This window comes from Capsicum annuum, chromosome 1, assembly GCF_002878395.1.
Source record: "Capsicum annuum cultivar UCD-10X-F1 chromosome 1, UCD10Xv1.1, whole genome shotgun sequence".
NCBI classification, from domain to species: domain Eukaryota; kingdom Viridiplantae; phylum Streptophyta; class Magnoliopsida; order Solanales; family Solanaceae; genus Capsicum; species Capsicum annuum.
The window spans coordinates 21,184,764-21,200,342 of record NC_061111.1 but is presented as its reverse complement, the minus strand read 5'-3'; the positions used below and the strand labels follow the sequence as shown (position 1 = coordinate 21,200,342).

The window sequence follows — 15,579 nt, the reverse complement described above, 5'->3', positions numbered from 1 at the left end:
GTGTCTATATCTAAGCCGAAGAGACAAAAATCGTAAATATAGCATTATTTTAATGGCGAGTTAGTTTGTAAATAAAGAATTATCATGATCACTTGGAAACCTCGATCCTGAATCCCCACATTCGTTTTTCTCCATCCGTAACTCAATAAGGTGACAAAGCCATTACAAGATTATGCCCGTACCCAACTTAAAAAAAATAAGAAACAAAAGAAATTATAGTAAATATTCCCTATAAAACATGTTCATCTTTATCTTAATGAATATAATAGTCTCTTTAAACATCTTCGTCTTGATGAATATAGGGTGATTGGAAATGCAACTATTTAAGGGTTACATAGGGAGAGAAACCAAAACAACAAAAATTACCCCTCCCAATGATGGGTTGGATGACTCAAATGGAAAGACTGCTCCCTCTCCTCCCAAGCTAGAAAATTATACATTTAATACGACATCTAACGTTATATTTTGGCCAAGACAAAAATACATTACAAATATATACAGAAAATTGATACCTACACTACACCTTATATATCAGAGTGATCAGAAATGCAACTTTTGCTGAAAATCTAATCAAAGGAATCTCAGCACAGAAGCTGCAACATTGCTCCACGGCTGTTGCTGTCAAATATCATAACTCGATAGTTCCATGGGTGCTTCTGCACTTTTCAGAACAATTTAGTTTTCAAGCTTCTTTCATTGGCTGCTACCTCCAAGAAACGTGAAGACTCTTCTAGTCAACACCTGAGCTAAATCTATGATTTCGGATTCCCTAATCTGCCGAGTCATGCTGACATCCTGCCAGAAGAATGTATGTTTACTGGATAATCTGCTTGTTACATCAACAGTCAATGTGGCCTTCTCTCGACTGTTTGTTAATGCCCGAAGAGCATGGCTGGAGTACTTGGGATGGGAAACCAGTCTATTCAAGAGTATGAGTACCTCTCGAACGAGCAAGGTCCTGGCAAATAGAACAAATAGAAGAGATTGAGAAAATGAAATTTCAATACAATCAACAACAAACCCAGGGTATTCCCACAAGTGGGGTCTGGGGAGGGTAGAGTATACGCAGTTCATACTGCAACCTCAGCTGAAGTAGAGAAGCTGTTTCCGATAGACCCCCGACCAGATAACAAAATATAAAAGCAAACAAACAAACAAGAGGCTACAAGACACTACAAACACCAATACAAAACGAGCACTCTCTCCTACTATTACGAACGTACTCCTACCTACCAACCCTCTACCCTAATCTGCGTCCTCCACACATTCCTATCAAGGATCATGTCTTCCGTTAGCTGTAACTGCCCCATGTCCTACCTAATCACCTCCCTTCAATATTTCTTCGGCCTACCCCTCCTAAAACTATCCATAGTCAGCCTCTCACACCTCCAACTCCAAACTGGAGCATCCGTGTCCCTCCTCATCACATGCCCGAACCAACGCAACCTCACTTCTCGCATCTTGTTCCCCTACCAAAGCCACACCCATCTTCTCCCAAATAATATCATTTCTTACCTTATCTCTCCTGATACGTCCACACATCCACCGCAACATCCTCATCTACGCCACCTTCAACTTTTGGACGTAGGAATTCTTAACAAGCCAACACTTACTCCATACAACATAGTCGGTCGGACTGTCACTCTATAGAACTTACCTTTAAGCTATGGATGCACCTTCTTATCACACAAGACTCCCGAGGCGAGCTGTCATTTCAACCACGCTGCACCAATACGGTGCGAGACATGCTCATCAATCTCACCATTCCCCTGAATTATAGACCCAAAATACTTGAAACTCTCTCTCTTCTGAATGGCCTGAGAATCCAACTCCACAACCACGTCACCCTCATGCAGCAAATCACTAAACTTACACTCCAAGTATTCCGTTTTAGTCCTGCTTCACCTAAAACCTTTAAGCTCAAGAATCTGTCTCCAAACCTCCAACTTATCATTAAATTTAACTCCACCCTGAGTCTCATCAATCAGTACAACATCATCTGCAAATAACATACACTAAGGCACCTCCCATTGAATACGCCGTATCAAAACATCCATCACCAAGGCAAACAAAAATGAACTAAGAATTGATCCTTGGTACAACCCTGTCAAAAGAGGAAAGTGCTCTGAATCTCCTCCTACCGTCCTCACACGCATCTTCGCACCATCGTACATATCCTGAATTGACCTAATGTACGCCACGAGCACCCCTCTAGCCTCCAAACACCTCCACAAAAACTCCCTAGGAACTTTGTCATACGCTTTCTTAAGATCAATGAACACCGTGTGCAAGTCATTGTACTTTACCGCATGGAAAACTCAAAAAATAAAAAAGCAATTTGACACAGTAAATGGAACTAGAAATGGGAAGACAACTCAGCTATATAGAGTGCACATCGATGTAGCTACAAATAGAGAGGTAAGAGTGTACATTGATGCATCTAAAATAGGACACCGAACAAACTAACTCCATTTCATACATATGCTCTTTTATTATAGCTGTGGTGTCCGGACAAGCTTGTGAGCACCTCGACTAATTCCAAAGCATACCTGTCACCTCCCACCCACACCAGGTATAAGGTAACTCTATCCACCAAATCTAAGATAGACGGGAAGAAATCACCTAGTGTTTTTTTTCTCTTTGCTGGAACTCAAACCTGAGACCTCATTTTTCTCACCCACTTCATTGACCACTAGACCACTAGGCCACACCCTTGGATGCATATGATTGGAAAGTCAAAATACATCTCAAACACAATTAAATGCCCAAAGATACCTCTCTTTGAATACTTCAGGCTGCTGAGCAGTATCCGATTCTTCTAGATCCAAATCGCATACCAAGCTTTGCAAAATAATTGCAGGGAAATCCTTTCCTTTGGGAAGCCCGTAATTTAATAGAATCTCAACACCACATTTTCCAGATGATGCGAAGAAAGCTAGCAAAATGATAGTGTGCCTCCGAAGCTGTAATTCCTGAATAATTAGAGAATTAAGGGTAATAAAAAGCAGGAAAGGGAAAATTCTATTCTTGGAAAATTACAGACAAAATCCATGCTAAATACAATAGCAATAATTCAGAGGTGTTATAGGAAATGAGAAAAGGTGAGACGATAGGATAATTGAAGTTAAATACTAGGCTTACCTCGGTATTACTTCCAGTGCAGGTGATACACTCTGCCAAACTCTCAAAGATTGCACTGATTACGGAAAAAGTTGAACTTTTATTGGAATTGGTATCAACCATGCCACTGCCATCTCCCTCCATCAAACAGCTGCAGAATGAGGCCATTACTGTTGGACCTTTATTGAATAGTATAGTCAGGAAAACCATTACACAAAGCAAAAACAAACTGAGTGATTTGGAGAGGCATTTGATCTCAGCAATAACCTTTACATCTTGAAAGTGTATCTTACTATTAACAGCAATCTACCACAACTACCACTGTGTTGCATGAGTAAAAATAAAATAACATTTAATGAAGTATTCTTCCTTGCTAAATAAACTAAGAGAAGGTGCATCAATCTTTAACTTGAACCAGAAAGAATATATTGGTTTATTCTCCATAAGATAGTATAGACACTGTTGGAAGAGAAAATGTGATATAAATAACCAGATGTGGTAGCTCAAGTAGTAAAAACTTCATACTGAACATTGAGGTGCAGTATGCTAGTTGAACTGTTCAAGAAAGAACTTACAAGAGCCAGATATATCAAATTGATATATGAACATAAGCTCAACACATAACCAAACAGAAATATGTGCTTACAATTTAGTAGCATATGAAGAAGATGCACAGCTTTCCTCTTCACATGCAAGCGAGCTCCCTTCTTCAATAACTTTACAGTACTTTGGAATAGTCTATCTGTTCCATATCTATATAAAAGAGGAAATAGCATGAGCATATCACAGAGCTCTAAAAATATTTGTAAACTAGTGAGAAAAGGATATGAACTTACTTGTCCCTCTCCAAGTAGGCATTACTTCTTGCAACAATCAGATTCATGACTGAAACTGCTTCAAGTCTTACATGTTCTACGTCATGAATCATGACAATCTCACACATTAATTCAAACAGAGGAATGTAGTTGAAAGAAGATGATATCAAACAGCTAGATCCACAATTGATGAATCCCGTATCCAATCTCAGGCCATCAGCAGCTTGATCAAATATTTTCTCAGCATGGACATGGGGCAGCCCTTTATTTCCAGGATATCCATACTCATACAGTTCTGACGCATTATTCCAACAAGTAGGTTTCCCGTCAACCACAATATTGTCCCTGGTACAGTACAGTGAGAAGATCAAAACAAAGCATATAAAGAAATTTCTGGATAAGATGATAGGGACCGTCTTTTCTCCTTTTCTTTTCCTTAATTTATTTGTTTTAGCTTTTTGACATTATGGTAACATGTGTTTGACCCCAATAAGAAAACAAACAACTAGCATTAGCAAGAGAACTAGAAAACGCCTGAAGGTCTATCTTGAAATGTGAACGATCAGAAGACTGAAGAGACTAGTTTGCATGATGATCAGTAGTTTTAAGTCTAGCTTCCATTTTTTTAACTTAAACTTCCTTATGAATCCAGATAAATGCAAGCTTCACACACGAAGGGAATGGTTAAACAGTTGTCAAACCCTTGAATCAAATCATTCTTCTGCATTGAAGGTAAAAGAATCTACGACAATAGCTCAGAAACAGAATGGACAAAGAAGTGCATGCATTTGAGCAAGTAACACATACCTATTACCAAATTTTCCTTCCATATTGAAAGTGAAACTCAAAACCTCTTGCAGTATATGCAAAGACCTATGAATAATAGAAACCTGTATGGAATGAATAATGTTATGAAGCTCGTGACAACAAACTTCTATAGAATGATATAAATGAAGATTTTATGAATTCCCTTTTACTTCAACATAACATGATACAGTAATCATTAAAAGAATTATATAGCCGACCCCAACATGATTGGAATTGAGGCATAGTTGTTGTAGTCATTCAAAAGAATTATAAAAATGAAACCAAAAAAAGCATAGTTACTTTTATCAAGAAAAGCCTCAGTACTTCATTATTTTTGATAAGGTAATATAGGGAAAACCTTAGTATAATGCATACTTATACTTATATATTATACTTATTCTTAGGATTTTTGTTGTTAGCATAGTTTTCTGCTCCTTGGCCAATCAGTCACCACCCATCCCACTCTGATTTCCATGGTACTCTCTTGGCCTTGCCACAGGTCACTTGTTATGTGGAAATTTTGGGTGATTTTGGTAACGGCTTGAACCTCAATTCTAGATTATCAAGTTATAACTTGATTATGGAACAGGGTGAGGATCTTCATGGTGGGTGGGATCTCACGAGTGAATCAAATATTAGATTTTAATGGACCTCACACAAAATTGCCCTATCTATCCTCCTGTGGAGGTGAGGGTTCTGCCGGTATGTATCAGTGGCATAGATAACAGGTGTATAACGCTAAATATTCAGTTTCAGAAAAAAAAAAAAAAAGGTGTACAACGAAGATTAGAATCTAAAGTCATAGAACAATGAGGGTGATCTCCAATGAACCAGTCTGCCAATTGATGCAAACCGGTATAATAGGTGCGCAAGGCATATTTCAAAGTGAAAACTGGGCCCTAGGATGTCCTTATCTTTCACTTGAAAGAAGAAGAGGAAATAAGCTTAGTACGCAAAGTATGGATTTGGGTTCAACCTCAATAAAGAGCTACTTGAAAGTTGGGATATATTTCACACACCTAGTACGTTAAGGATCAGGTCACGTGCTATTAAGATTTTCAGAAACATTCACAAAACTTTCACAAACTAAACTAAGCTTTTTCACTTTTTATGTTCTTCAGGCAATTGTGTATATTGGAAAACGATTTTCAAAATCATTGCAAGAATTGTTGACCTTCACTCGATAATTCCTAAATCCAAAGTTCATGACAGTACTTAGTAAGATATCAGCTTTCTCAACTTTATCCTTTTCTTTTCAGTAATATGAAACAGATACAGAAAGTTACCAGTTTTTTTTTTTAAAAAAGAGATGGATACATCTTTGCAGGCCTGGACACTTTTTTTCTTTTGAGAATGGTAACAGAGGCTATGCTGGAAGCCATATTTACCATTCAAAAAGGTATATCCTTGATCTTATTACAAAAGTCTGTACTATTAATCTGGACACATTACTTAGAGAAATGGATATTGCCATTGAAAAGTTTTACACGTTTACAAATGTAAAACAGAAGAAAAATGATAAATATCTAAGCTTACAATCGCACATTTTTAAGTCTGCAAAGACCAACCAATGCTTCTAACAAATCTTCGAATCTCACCATTTCATCATTAATCTACAAGATACAAATAAAACCACAAATTATGAGAGTTCAACCCTACTAAGAGTCTAAGACAAAATAAGGTAAATAAGCTATGCATAGTATTTGCAAAATAAAGAAACGCGGTGCAGATCAAGGGTAGGAAAAGCCTTTTTTTTAAAAGTAGGAAAAGCCTTTATTTATCTAAGTTTATTGTAGTTTCTTGGAATTTACACTAACTTAGAGAAAAATAGAACATCACGGAAGCAAAAGATCCATATAGGCGATACTTAATATTGAGATTTAAGGCTTAGTCAGGTACGCTTACATTAGGTCAAATTTTTTTAAGAGTCTGTTTATAGATTTGTGTGTTATGCAAATAAACTCTTATCATAGAGAATCTTAAACTATTGAATATTGGAACGAGATGAGTCAGGTGGAGCAAAATGGATAGTGAGGATTCTCATAGCTAGCCCCGACTAGTTTCGTATTTATGCATAGTCACAAGAAGCAAAAGATCCATAAAAAGAATACCAAGAAGTAAGGATTAAGGCTTAATCAGATTGGTACTCTTGTATCCAGTAAGTCTTTAGTTGCTAAGAAATTTGTCAGTAGAAAAAAGGGGTCGCGAACTACATAGATCTGAGACTTTCCTTCCTTGGTATGGGAGGTAAGTTATGTACGCGTACAACTCTTCCTAGGTTGTATTCGATCACGAATTACCAAAGAATCGATTAGTAGTATGCCTATGCCAGAAGACCTTCTCGCAGATGATTTCTAGTCAGTGTGCCGTGAGCGGCTTCTCGATGAATAAGCTGTGATTGCTCTTGTTGATACAGTTTATCCAATTGAATCTTCTGAAGCTTATATGTAAAATCTCAAGGGCTCAGAAGAGGCTCATTTATGCTAATCAAATTAGTACGTATCTCCCCTATCACAGAAGGTGTGAAGCAGGCGGGGTCTTTATAGCAAAAAAAGCAAAGCAAGTTTTAGGGATGCGGGCAAAGGGTGTTTCTCAATAGTCCAAAACTAGATCTTTTGGCTCAACTCTATCCCCGCTTTACTGAGAGAGCAACCCCATTTTTTACCTTGAATTGGTCAAAATATGCGAACTTTTTTACTTTTCATGGAGGATTAGGTCCGGTAATTGGGGTTTGTGGCTGACTGATATTGCCCATCACTATTTAGCTATTGCAATTCTACTCTTGATAGCGGGTCACACGTATAGGACCAACTGGGGTATTGGTCATGGACTAAAAGATATTTTAGAAGCCCATAAAGGTCCATTTACAGGTCACGTCCATAAAGGCCCATATGAGATCCTAACAACATCATGGCATGTTCAATTATCTCTTAACTTAGTTGTGTTATGCTCTTTAACCATTGTTGTAGCTCACCATATGTATTCCATGCCCGTTTATCCATATCTAGCTACTGACTATGGTACACAACTTTCATTGTTACACATCACATGTGGATTGGTGGATTTCTCATAGTTGGTGTTGTTGCGCATACAACCATTTTTATGGTAAGAGATTATGATCCAACTACTCGGTACAACGATCTATTAAATCATGTCCTTAGGCATCATGACACAATCATATCCCGTCTCAACCGAGCATGTATATTTCTAGGCTTTCACAGTTTTGGTTTGTATATTCATAATAATAACATGAGCGCTTTAGGGCGTCCTCGAGATATGCTTTCAGATGCCGCTATCCAGGTAGAGCGAGAATGGCCTTGTTAGGAGTATACAAGGCCATTCTTCTAAGTAATAATAAAAGTAGGGTAATAGTTGACTCTTCACACCAACCCCATCTCAGCTTTCATTGAATACCTCGTCAATAAAATGATCAAAAACCGTTTGCTTCTCCCTTACCACTAAGAAACTCACTGCATATGGCATGTGGATTCTCTCTATCTTCTTTGTATCGGGCTTTACAAGAGTTGTATCAGGCTTTCCCAGAACATCTCCGACAACTGGTGAAGTGACAGCTAGTTTTAGTATGTTGGGGGATAGCATTATTGCCGAACCCAATGCCTACATTGCATTTGCAGGTAAAAGAGTAATTGAACAAACATTGAATAAAATAATACCCGAAGCACATTCGTTGTTGTTACTATGGGGTCCTGTGAAGCACAAGGAGATTTTACTCGTTGGTGTCAATTGGGGGGTCTGTGGACTTCTGTTGCTCTCCATGGAGCTTTTGGCCTAATAGGTTTCCTGTTACGTCAATTCAAGCTTGCTCGATCAATTCAATTGAGACCTTATAATGCTATTGCATTCTCTGGTCCAATTGTTGTTTTTGTTTATGTATTTGTGATTTATCCATAGGTCAGTATGGTTGGTTCTTTGCACCAAGTTTTGGTGTAGCAGGTAGATTTTGATTCATCTTATTTTTTCAAGGGTTTCATAATTGGACCTTGAACCCCTTTCATATGATGTTAGACTAGGCTAAGGGACAGACTTCATCTCTTCTATTTTCTTCACTTACACCTTACACTTCAGCTAAGTAACGAGGCTCAGGTGCGGAGCCTTCCACTGTGGACCGAGGCTACGAAAAGGTAGAACACCATGGAAACTTCGCTGACTTTATCATCAGCCTTGATTTCACTATGCTCAATAAGAACCCGAAATAGTGGAAATAGGTTCGTGTTTCGCTTCCAAAGTCAGTCATCTGCAGTTCACACTTGGGCAAAGACGACTGTACAGTGGTTCCATTCCTTCTTACTGTACTTCTGGGTCAACCCAACCTCAATGGGAAGAAGAGGGTCAGCCAAACTTTTGTCCACTTTGTACGTTTGCTAAGCAGACCACTCAGGCATTTTAGAAAAGGGAAGGGAACTTCTCGCCCCGAGGAAGGTGGGAAGCTACCGCTTCTAGAATGGAAGCTTCTCCGGGAAAGGCCCTCTAATTAAGTGACCACCAATTTATTGAATAATGGAAGTGGGTCCAAATCAAGTGAAATGGATAGAGTAGATTCACATAGCCAACCACAACTAGTTAGGATTGAACCATGCCTGTTATTGTTACTAATATTTTATCTGTAAATTACAAGAATGATACTCACTTCATGTACAAGAATAATTCTCACTTCAAATGTTAATTAGTACTCTTCCATTTTTTCCACATCAGAAAAGGAATTTAGAAGAAGTTATTCTGCAAGATTCCAAGAAAAAAAAACTAAAAAAAGAAAAGAAAGAACAAAATGGATAGAAGATAAACTTGCTTGTTAATCTTTATGAATCAAATACATTAAACTAGTGATTCAAAACCAAAGCGCCACTTAAAATGCAACAGGGGAGGGCAAATAATTTGAATTGTCACTAAAACCAGAATTGGTAAATATGACTTGACAACTCATCCAGGTCAAATTTACCGAAACATCATAGTAGAAATGTAAACATTTTAACTCATATAGTCATTTATACTTTTGCTTTATTGTATTATAAAAACACTTGATAAAAAGCATTCTTAATAATTATAAGCATATCAAACCTTCAAAATCAACTGGAAGGTTTCTGATAAAATAATTCTATGTTACAATAATGTAAACCTATAATTTTGTTATAATCCTTAAATACAATACCTTAAATTTTTTAACAAGTTTTAACTTTGATTTCAATTTTTATCATTAACTCTTTATTAGTTTTGACTCCTACATGCAACCCAACACAGCAATATCATCTAACTGTCTCTTAAGAGAGCAATTTCCTTTAATTTAAATGCATGACCAAAGCAAGTGTCAAGCAGAATATGAGGTGAAGGTTCAAGCAAGTGAAAATAAGAAAAGTCTTAAATTTCAGTCACTTCACTTCCTTTTTCCTAGTTGAGTTGAAGGTAAATAGGGAATGAGCAACAGACATAAGGAATACCAATTCATACAAAAGAACAATCTGAGACATTGAGAGAGATCTATCGTCTGGTTAATGATTGTTAGTATGCACATCTAGAGAATCAAAATAATCAAAAGCTGGAACCTGAAGGTGAAGTGTAGTCACAGTAAAAAGATATATCACTTAATGCATATACCTTGGTCAATACAGAGAAAAGATGAGACACTTTTGCACTCTCATCAGAATGAGTATACTGCAGATTATCCTTAAAAGAAATATTTGACTCCGTACTTGTCCTTAAGGGAAAACTCATGTTCAGGTATCCAGAAAGGACACGGAAATCAACTTCACATGTTGAATACAACTTCGAAATGAGAAGCCTTCCTAATCTTTGGCCACTAGACGAGCTCCATGCATCCAACAACTTGTTTCTACGGCAAAAAGTATCAGATAATTTGCTTTCAGATGATAAACTGATAGATTCATCATGTCTTTCAGTCTGGATCCCGACATCCTTAGAGGATATTGTACCTATGATTCAGCATGCAGGGAAGAATGGTTGAGCAGACAGGAAGGAACTCATTTTCAGGAACCACAACAAATAATTGATTTTATTTCTACATCCCAGTTTGAACTAACCGACTTTTGTGCTAGAGCCAATATGGTCATTCATGGAGCGCGCGTTTTGGAGTTCCAGAGATTTGATGTGGTCTCCTTGGATGTTGATACCCAAATCTGTATTACTGTAAACACAGAGGAGACGGTAATTTTAACACAAGATTAACCTCATTTGTAGTGCAAACAAATCATGACAGTTGAAACTTAAAACCTAATCATTCTCATTACACAAAAACATAGATGCACAAAAGTCAAATTAAATGGAAGAGGAAATTAGCAATCAAAAAATATACAATTCAAAAAAGCATATTCGCAAAGATAAGAATTTCTTCAATGTTATGGTGTCTTCAACTTTAACACAATGCACAAAGCAACCATCACTAAATTTCTTCTACTTCCCTTTTAGTGTCCAACTGACAAGTTAAAAGTATCACCGAAAAGCATGAGAAAGAACATGATGTTGTTCTTGCATCACAAAATTCCTCCCTAAACACACAATACATGCAATTTTTTTATAAAATTTGAAAAGGACCAGCATAGCTTCAAAAAGTTTGGCACTCAAATTGTCAACTGCAGTAGGTTGTACTCGTGTGAGCATGGTTGGTCACAAAGAAAAATCTTTGTACCAATTTTGATTCAAAAGAACCTTAGAGAAAGACTTTACTGACTCTGATAAATAAATTTCATATCTTTTCTACCAAAACCTTCTTAAATGAAATTTTAACACTTTTTACATTTTATTCGTCAAGATTTATTGTGCCAAAATGTCATCTTCATTGTTAAATTAAAATTTGGAGATAATATGTAAATCTCTACCCTCTGAAATATATCCATGCATTACACCTTCTTTGTAACGTGCCACGTCAATGTGGTAAAGAGATTGGAATAATGTCAAATTGAAAAGAGGTTCTTTAGCAGGACAAAAGGTGAGAAGAAATGACAAATTTTCATTTTACGAAATTATAGAAGTTATTAAAACTAACTCTTTTTGTAGATGGAATTCACTTCCATTTAGGTACTATCTCAATAGTGCAGATTAACTAGGTACAGTCTAAGTGAAATAGAAACAATCAAAAAGATAACATAACTTGCAACAAAAATGAGACTAAAGGACGGTTGCAAGCAATAACATTATGAATAATATAGGTTAAGGAGTACTTATAAGATCTTGCATGCAGTTTTGACAGAGGGAAAAAAAGGAATCTTTAGCAGATTAAAGTAAAGAAAATGTCTATTATTGCTTGTCAGATTAGGCTATCACCTTATTATCTTATGTGGTACATACCTTAATTTAGAAAATTCTGGTCAACTTTTGTTATGTATGAGATATAGGTTTTCCCTAGAGGAAGAGCACCACAACCAAAGTTTCCTGCAACTACCGGCCACAAACAAATTCTACTAGGCACTTACATGTTCACAATCTTCTGAGAATCAAACTTAAGCCCCTTCTTTTTCTTATCTCTTCCATTTCTGAGCTCAATGCACTCTTGCTCCTGAAGAGGTGCAAAAGATCATTATCTTACTGAGAAGTTTCATCAGAAATGCATTGAAGACCACTTAAGCCATAACACCACTACACATAAGTATTCAGCACCTACTCAATGTCAATGTCATGCAAACAAGGATTATCCATCAAGGCAAGCCCAGTGTAAAGTATGCTAAGTCAAGTGAGCTGAATCAGAGATAATCCAAATGGAACCAGCTAAACAAATAGTAGAACACAATGTGGGGCTTCAAATTGAAAAAGTTTCTTCAATGAGGTCAAGCACTCAAGTTCAAGATTTCTGCCTTGCGTGAAGTTGTTTATTTATCCCCATAACATATAAAAGCAACTGCAACTCAATTACCGGATACTTTTATGCCTCTTAAGTTCACATAGAAACCCTATAAAGACAATTTCAATTTCAGAACTCCAAAAGTTCAAATTTTATACAGCATACATGTGGGCCTTGTGGGTAGGGTATATGAAGTACCAGACGATTCCGCTGCTCTGATATTCTTTCAAGCTCCCTCTGCAATCAAAAAAAAATATATATATCAATAACAATTAGAAGGGGAAAAAAGGACTACTAAACCAATCCATTCAAAGAACATTCTAGAATACAAAAAATAGGCAGGCAAAAGTAGTGCAGTGCCCAGCCAATTGGTCAGAGAATGAATACTTCATTCCTTCGTATTAATGATAGGAGTGAAGGGTCAAAAACACAACTAAAGTACCACGATTTTTTAAATTCCATACCAGACCTGAACTATAACCAACTATTATCGTTCACTTTTGCTACCTGAAACATCACCATCATTCCGGTAGGAAAAATGAACAATTGATACTTAGGGTGTGCTTTTGACAAATAGTTGGTTATACACTTACACTTCATGTATGAAACTCGAAAAATCAAAATACTTTATGTGTGTTTTTAGCCATTAACTGCAACATCAATTACATACTAGCATTTTCATACCCGAACTGTCACGTGCGTGAGTTTTCTAACCTATCACCAACTATTTATCAAAACACACCTTAACTATCAATTGTTCACTTACTTTTTCCCACCTGAACCATGGAATAAGAAACTCGCACAACTGATAGCCCAAATCAGAATACCTTTTTAAGAGTGTTGTTAACCATTACATGTAATATTAATTGCATAGTAGTAGCATTTTTCTCACCTTCAACTTATCAATCTCTTGATCTCTAGCATTGTGGGCCCCGCTGACAGGAAGAGCCGACCCGGCATTACCGGAGAAAGCGGAGAAATCCAACGAGTGATTGAAACCTCTAGGTACTTGGGGAACTACTCTCTGAGACAAATCTCGCGGAGGCGAAAAGCTACCTCCGACGTCGTAGGACGCCGCCGAATATAATAACTGCTGCGGCGGCGGTGGTTGTGGAGGTGGAAAGGATTTCTGGGTGGAGATGGCTAAGGCATGTTCTTCAGCTTGAACAAGCTGGTCCACGAAATCGGCGTCCCACTCATCGTCAAAACCCGCGCTCGCCATTGCTGCTCCTTCCATTCCCAAAAGTTTTTTTTTCTCATTGGACCTTTTACGCGCGCGCTTTACCTTTTTTTGATTTGGCAGGCCTGTTTAAGGCCCCGTTTCGCCACCAAAATAATTAAATTTTTCCTAAAAATTATCTATATACACAAGTAATTATATTAAATACTAAATTACTAAAATATTTACACAAATTTCAAAATAATTACAAAAAAAAAAAATTTGATAATTTCTATTTTCTTAATATTATACATCAAAAAAAAGCCGCCTTTCTCTTCCTTTTTTCTCTCCCATTACAAATCACTTTATCCTTCATTATTCAATTTTTTTTTCACATCTAAAATCAAACAATCATACTTAGTAGCCGTTTGGCCATGAAAACTAAAATTTTCCAAAGTTGAAGTTAAAGCTGGAGTTAAAATTGGAGTTGAAATTGTATTTGGTCATGTCTTTTTTGAATTTCTTTTTCACTTTTGATTTTTTTTAAAAATATGATTTTATGTCCCAACTTTTACAAACTATCAAAATCATCTAACTAAAATTTACCTACTAAACGGAAAAAGAACACAATTAACCACTTTTATAAAAATAATTACATATACATGACCATAATTAATGAATCTCAATTATGACATATATAATATTTACATTAATAGTTGTTTTTTCATATTTGAAAATTTTAAATATGGATGTTATATTATCAGATCACTGCTTCCTATTTTTTAGGTAACAAATATTATCTTTCAAACAAATTTATTTTTTCAGAAATTTATTTTCTTTATTTTCCGTTCCTAAAAAATAGGAAATGATAAGTTGTTATTAAAGTTTAGGATGCCGCTAATTTATTTCTTTAATTTTGCTATACATGAAAGATTTTACTGTGTGTGAAAAAATTATTTCTATGTAAAATATACTTTGCGTATTTATGGTATATTATATCATATACCATAAATATATAAATATGCGTAGTATGTTTCTTTATACATTGTATGTATAATTTATAATCTATATCTATAATCTATAATCTATAATATATTAAAAGTGTGAAGATCCTTAGAAAAGTGATTGAATTTTTTCCCTTTAATTAAAAGACTCTTCTTTAGACAAAACTGTCTTTTCACTGGTTTTTTTATTTCTTATTTAATTATTTTTTATTATATTAACTAAACTTCCTAAAATATATGAGACTACTAAAATATTTGGTATGAGAATTAATTAATATTTTTCTTTCTACTAGACTTCCTAAAATATATGGAACTCCTAAAATATATGGTAGTAAAATTAATTAATATTTTTTTTTCTGCTGTTCAATTAGAAAAATACTCCTAAAATAGGACTCTATTGATTAAGGAAATACTTTTATAAATATTGAGATGTACGTTAAACTATAGAGAACAAATCTGTTTGCCTAGTTGGAGAATGTGATTGATGTTCATCTAACTTGATTTGATTGCATGTCTAGATGCTTGGTTTTCTAACCCTCAACTTATTCACTATTCTTGTCAACGTAATATAGTTCTACATATATATATATATATATATATATATATATATATATATATATATATATATATATATATATATAAAAATGAATATCGGTTGGCTTTGAAGAATTTATTGTATAAGGGTTAGGTTTAATTGTATTGTTTTGATATCTTCATATCTTATTATTTTATTTTAATTTATAGATACTAGATGAATGTGAGTCGGCTTTGGAATTTTTTTAGGTGAAAGTTAGGTTTAATTGTATCTATTATTTTATTATTTTATGGTACTTTACAGTTTGTAGATGAATTTCGATCAACTTTGGA

General features: G+C 35.7%; 1 protein-coding gene across 4 annotated transcripts; it reads right to left on the bottom strand.

Moving 5' to 3' along the window:
* Window positions 1-204: 204 nt before the first annotated feature.
* LOC107869596 (protein SENSITIVE TO UV 2) lies at window positions 205-13,868 on the bottom strand. 4 transcript variants are annotated; one of them, XM_016716113.2, is made up of 12 exons: window positions 13,442-13,868; window positions 12,715-12,786; window positions 12,185-12,267; window positions 10,796-10,899; window positions 10,353-10,687; window positions 6,287-6,355; window positions 4,743-4,825; window positions 3,957-4,280; window positions 3,767-3,873; window positions 3,142-3,299; window positions 2,776-2,963; window positions 205-958 (listed from the first exon to the last, which is right to left on the bottom strand). In XM_016716113.2, exons 1-12 carry the CDS (start codon window positions 13,784-13,786, stop codon window positions 694-696), a joined length of 2,133 nt encoding a protein of 710 aa, XP_016571599.2. In that variant the 5' UTR covers window positions 13,787-13,868; the 3' UTR covers window positions 205-693. The 4 variants fall into 4 exon arrangements, with proteins under 4 accessions (XP_016571599.2, XP_047251089.1, XP_016571593.2 ...); XM_047395133.1 differs by having other exon boundaries at window positions 2,776-2,972; window positions 3,142-3,290; XM_016716107.2 differs by having other exon boundaries at window positions 2,776-2,972; window positions 13,442-13,867.
* Between the last annotated feature and the right edge of the window lie 1,711 nt (window positions 13,869-15,579).

What these genes read in the sequence shown, in the direction of transcription:
- LOC107869596 (XM_016716107.2), bottom strand. Translation starts at nt 13,786, where the DNA reads ATGGAAGGAGCAGCAATGGCGAGCGCGGGTTTTGACGATGAGTGGGAC. An exon ending in CCTACCCACAAGGCCCACAT is followed by an intron (nt 12,268 to 12,714) that starts GTATGCTGTATA and finishes GCACCTCTTCAG; the next exon opens with GAGCAAGAGTGCATTGAGCT. An exon ending in TTTTCTCTGTATTGACCAAG is followed by an intron (nt 6,356 to 10,352) that starts GTATATGCATTA and finishes TGTATCTTGTAG; the next exon opens with ATTAATGATGAAATGGTGAG.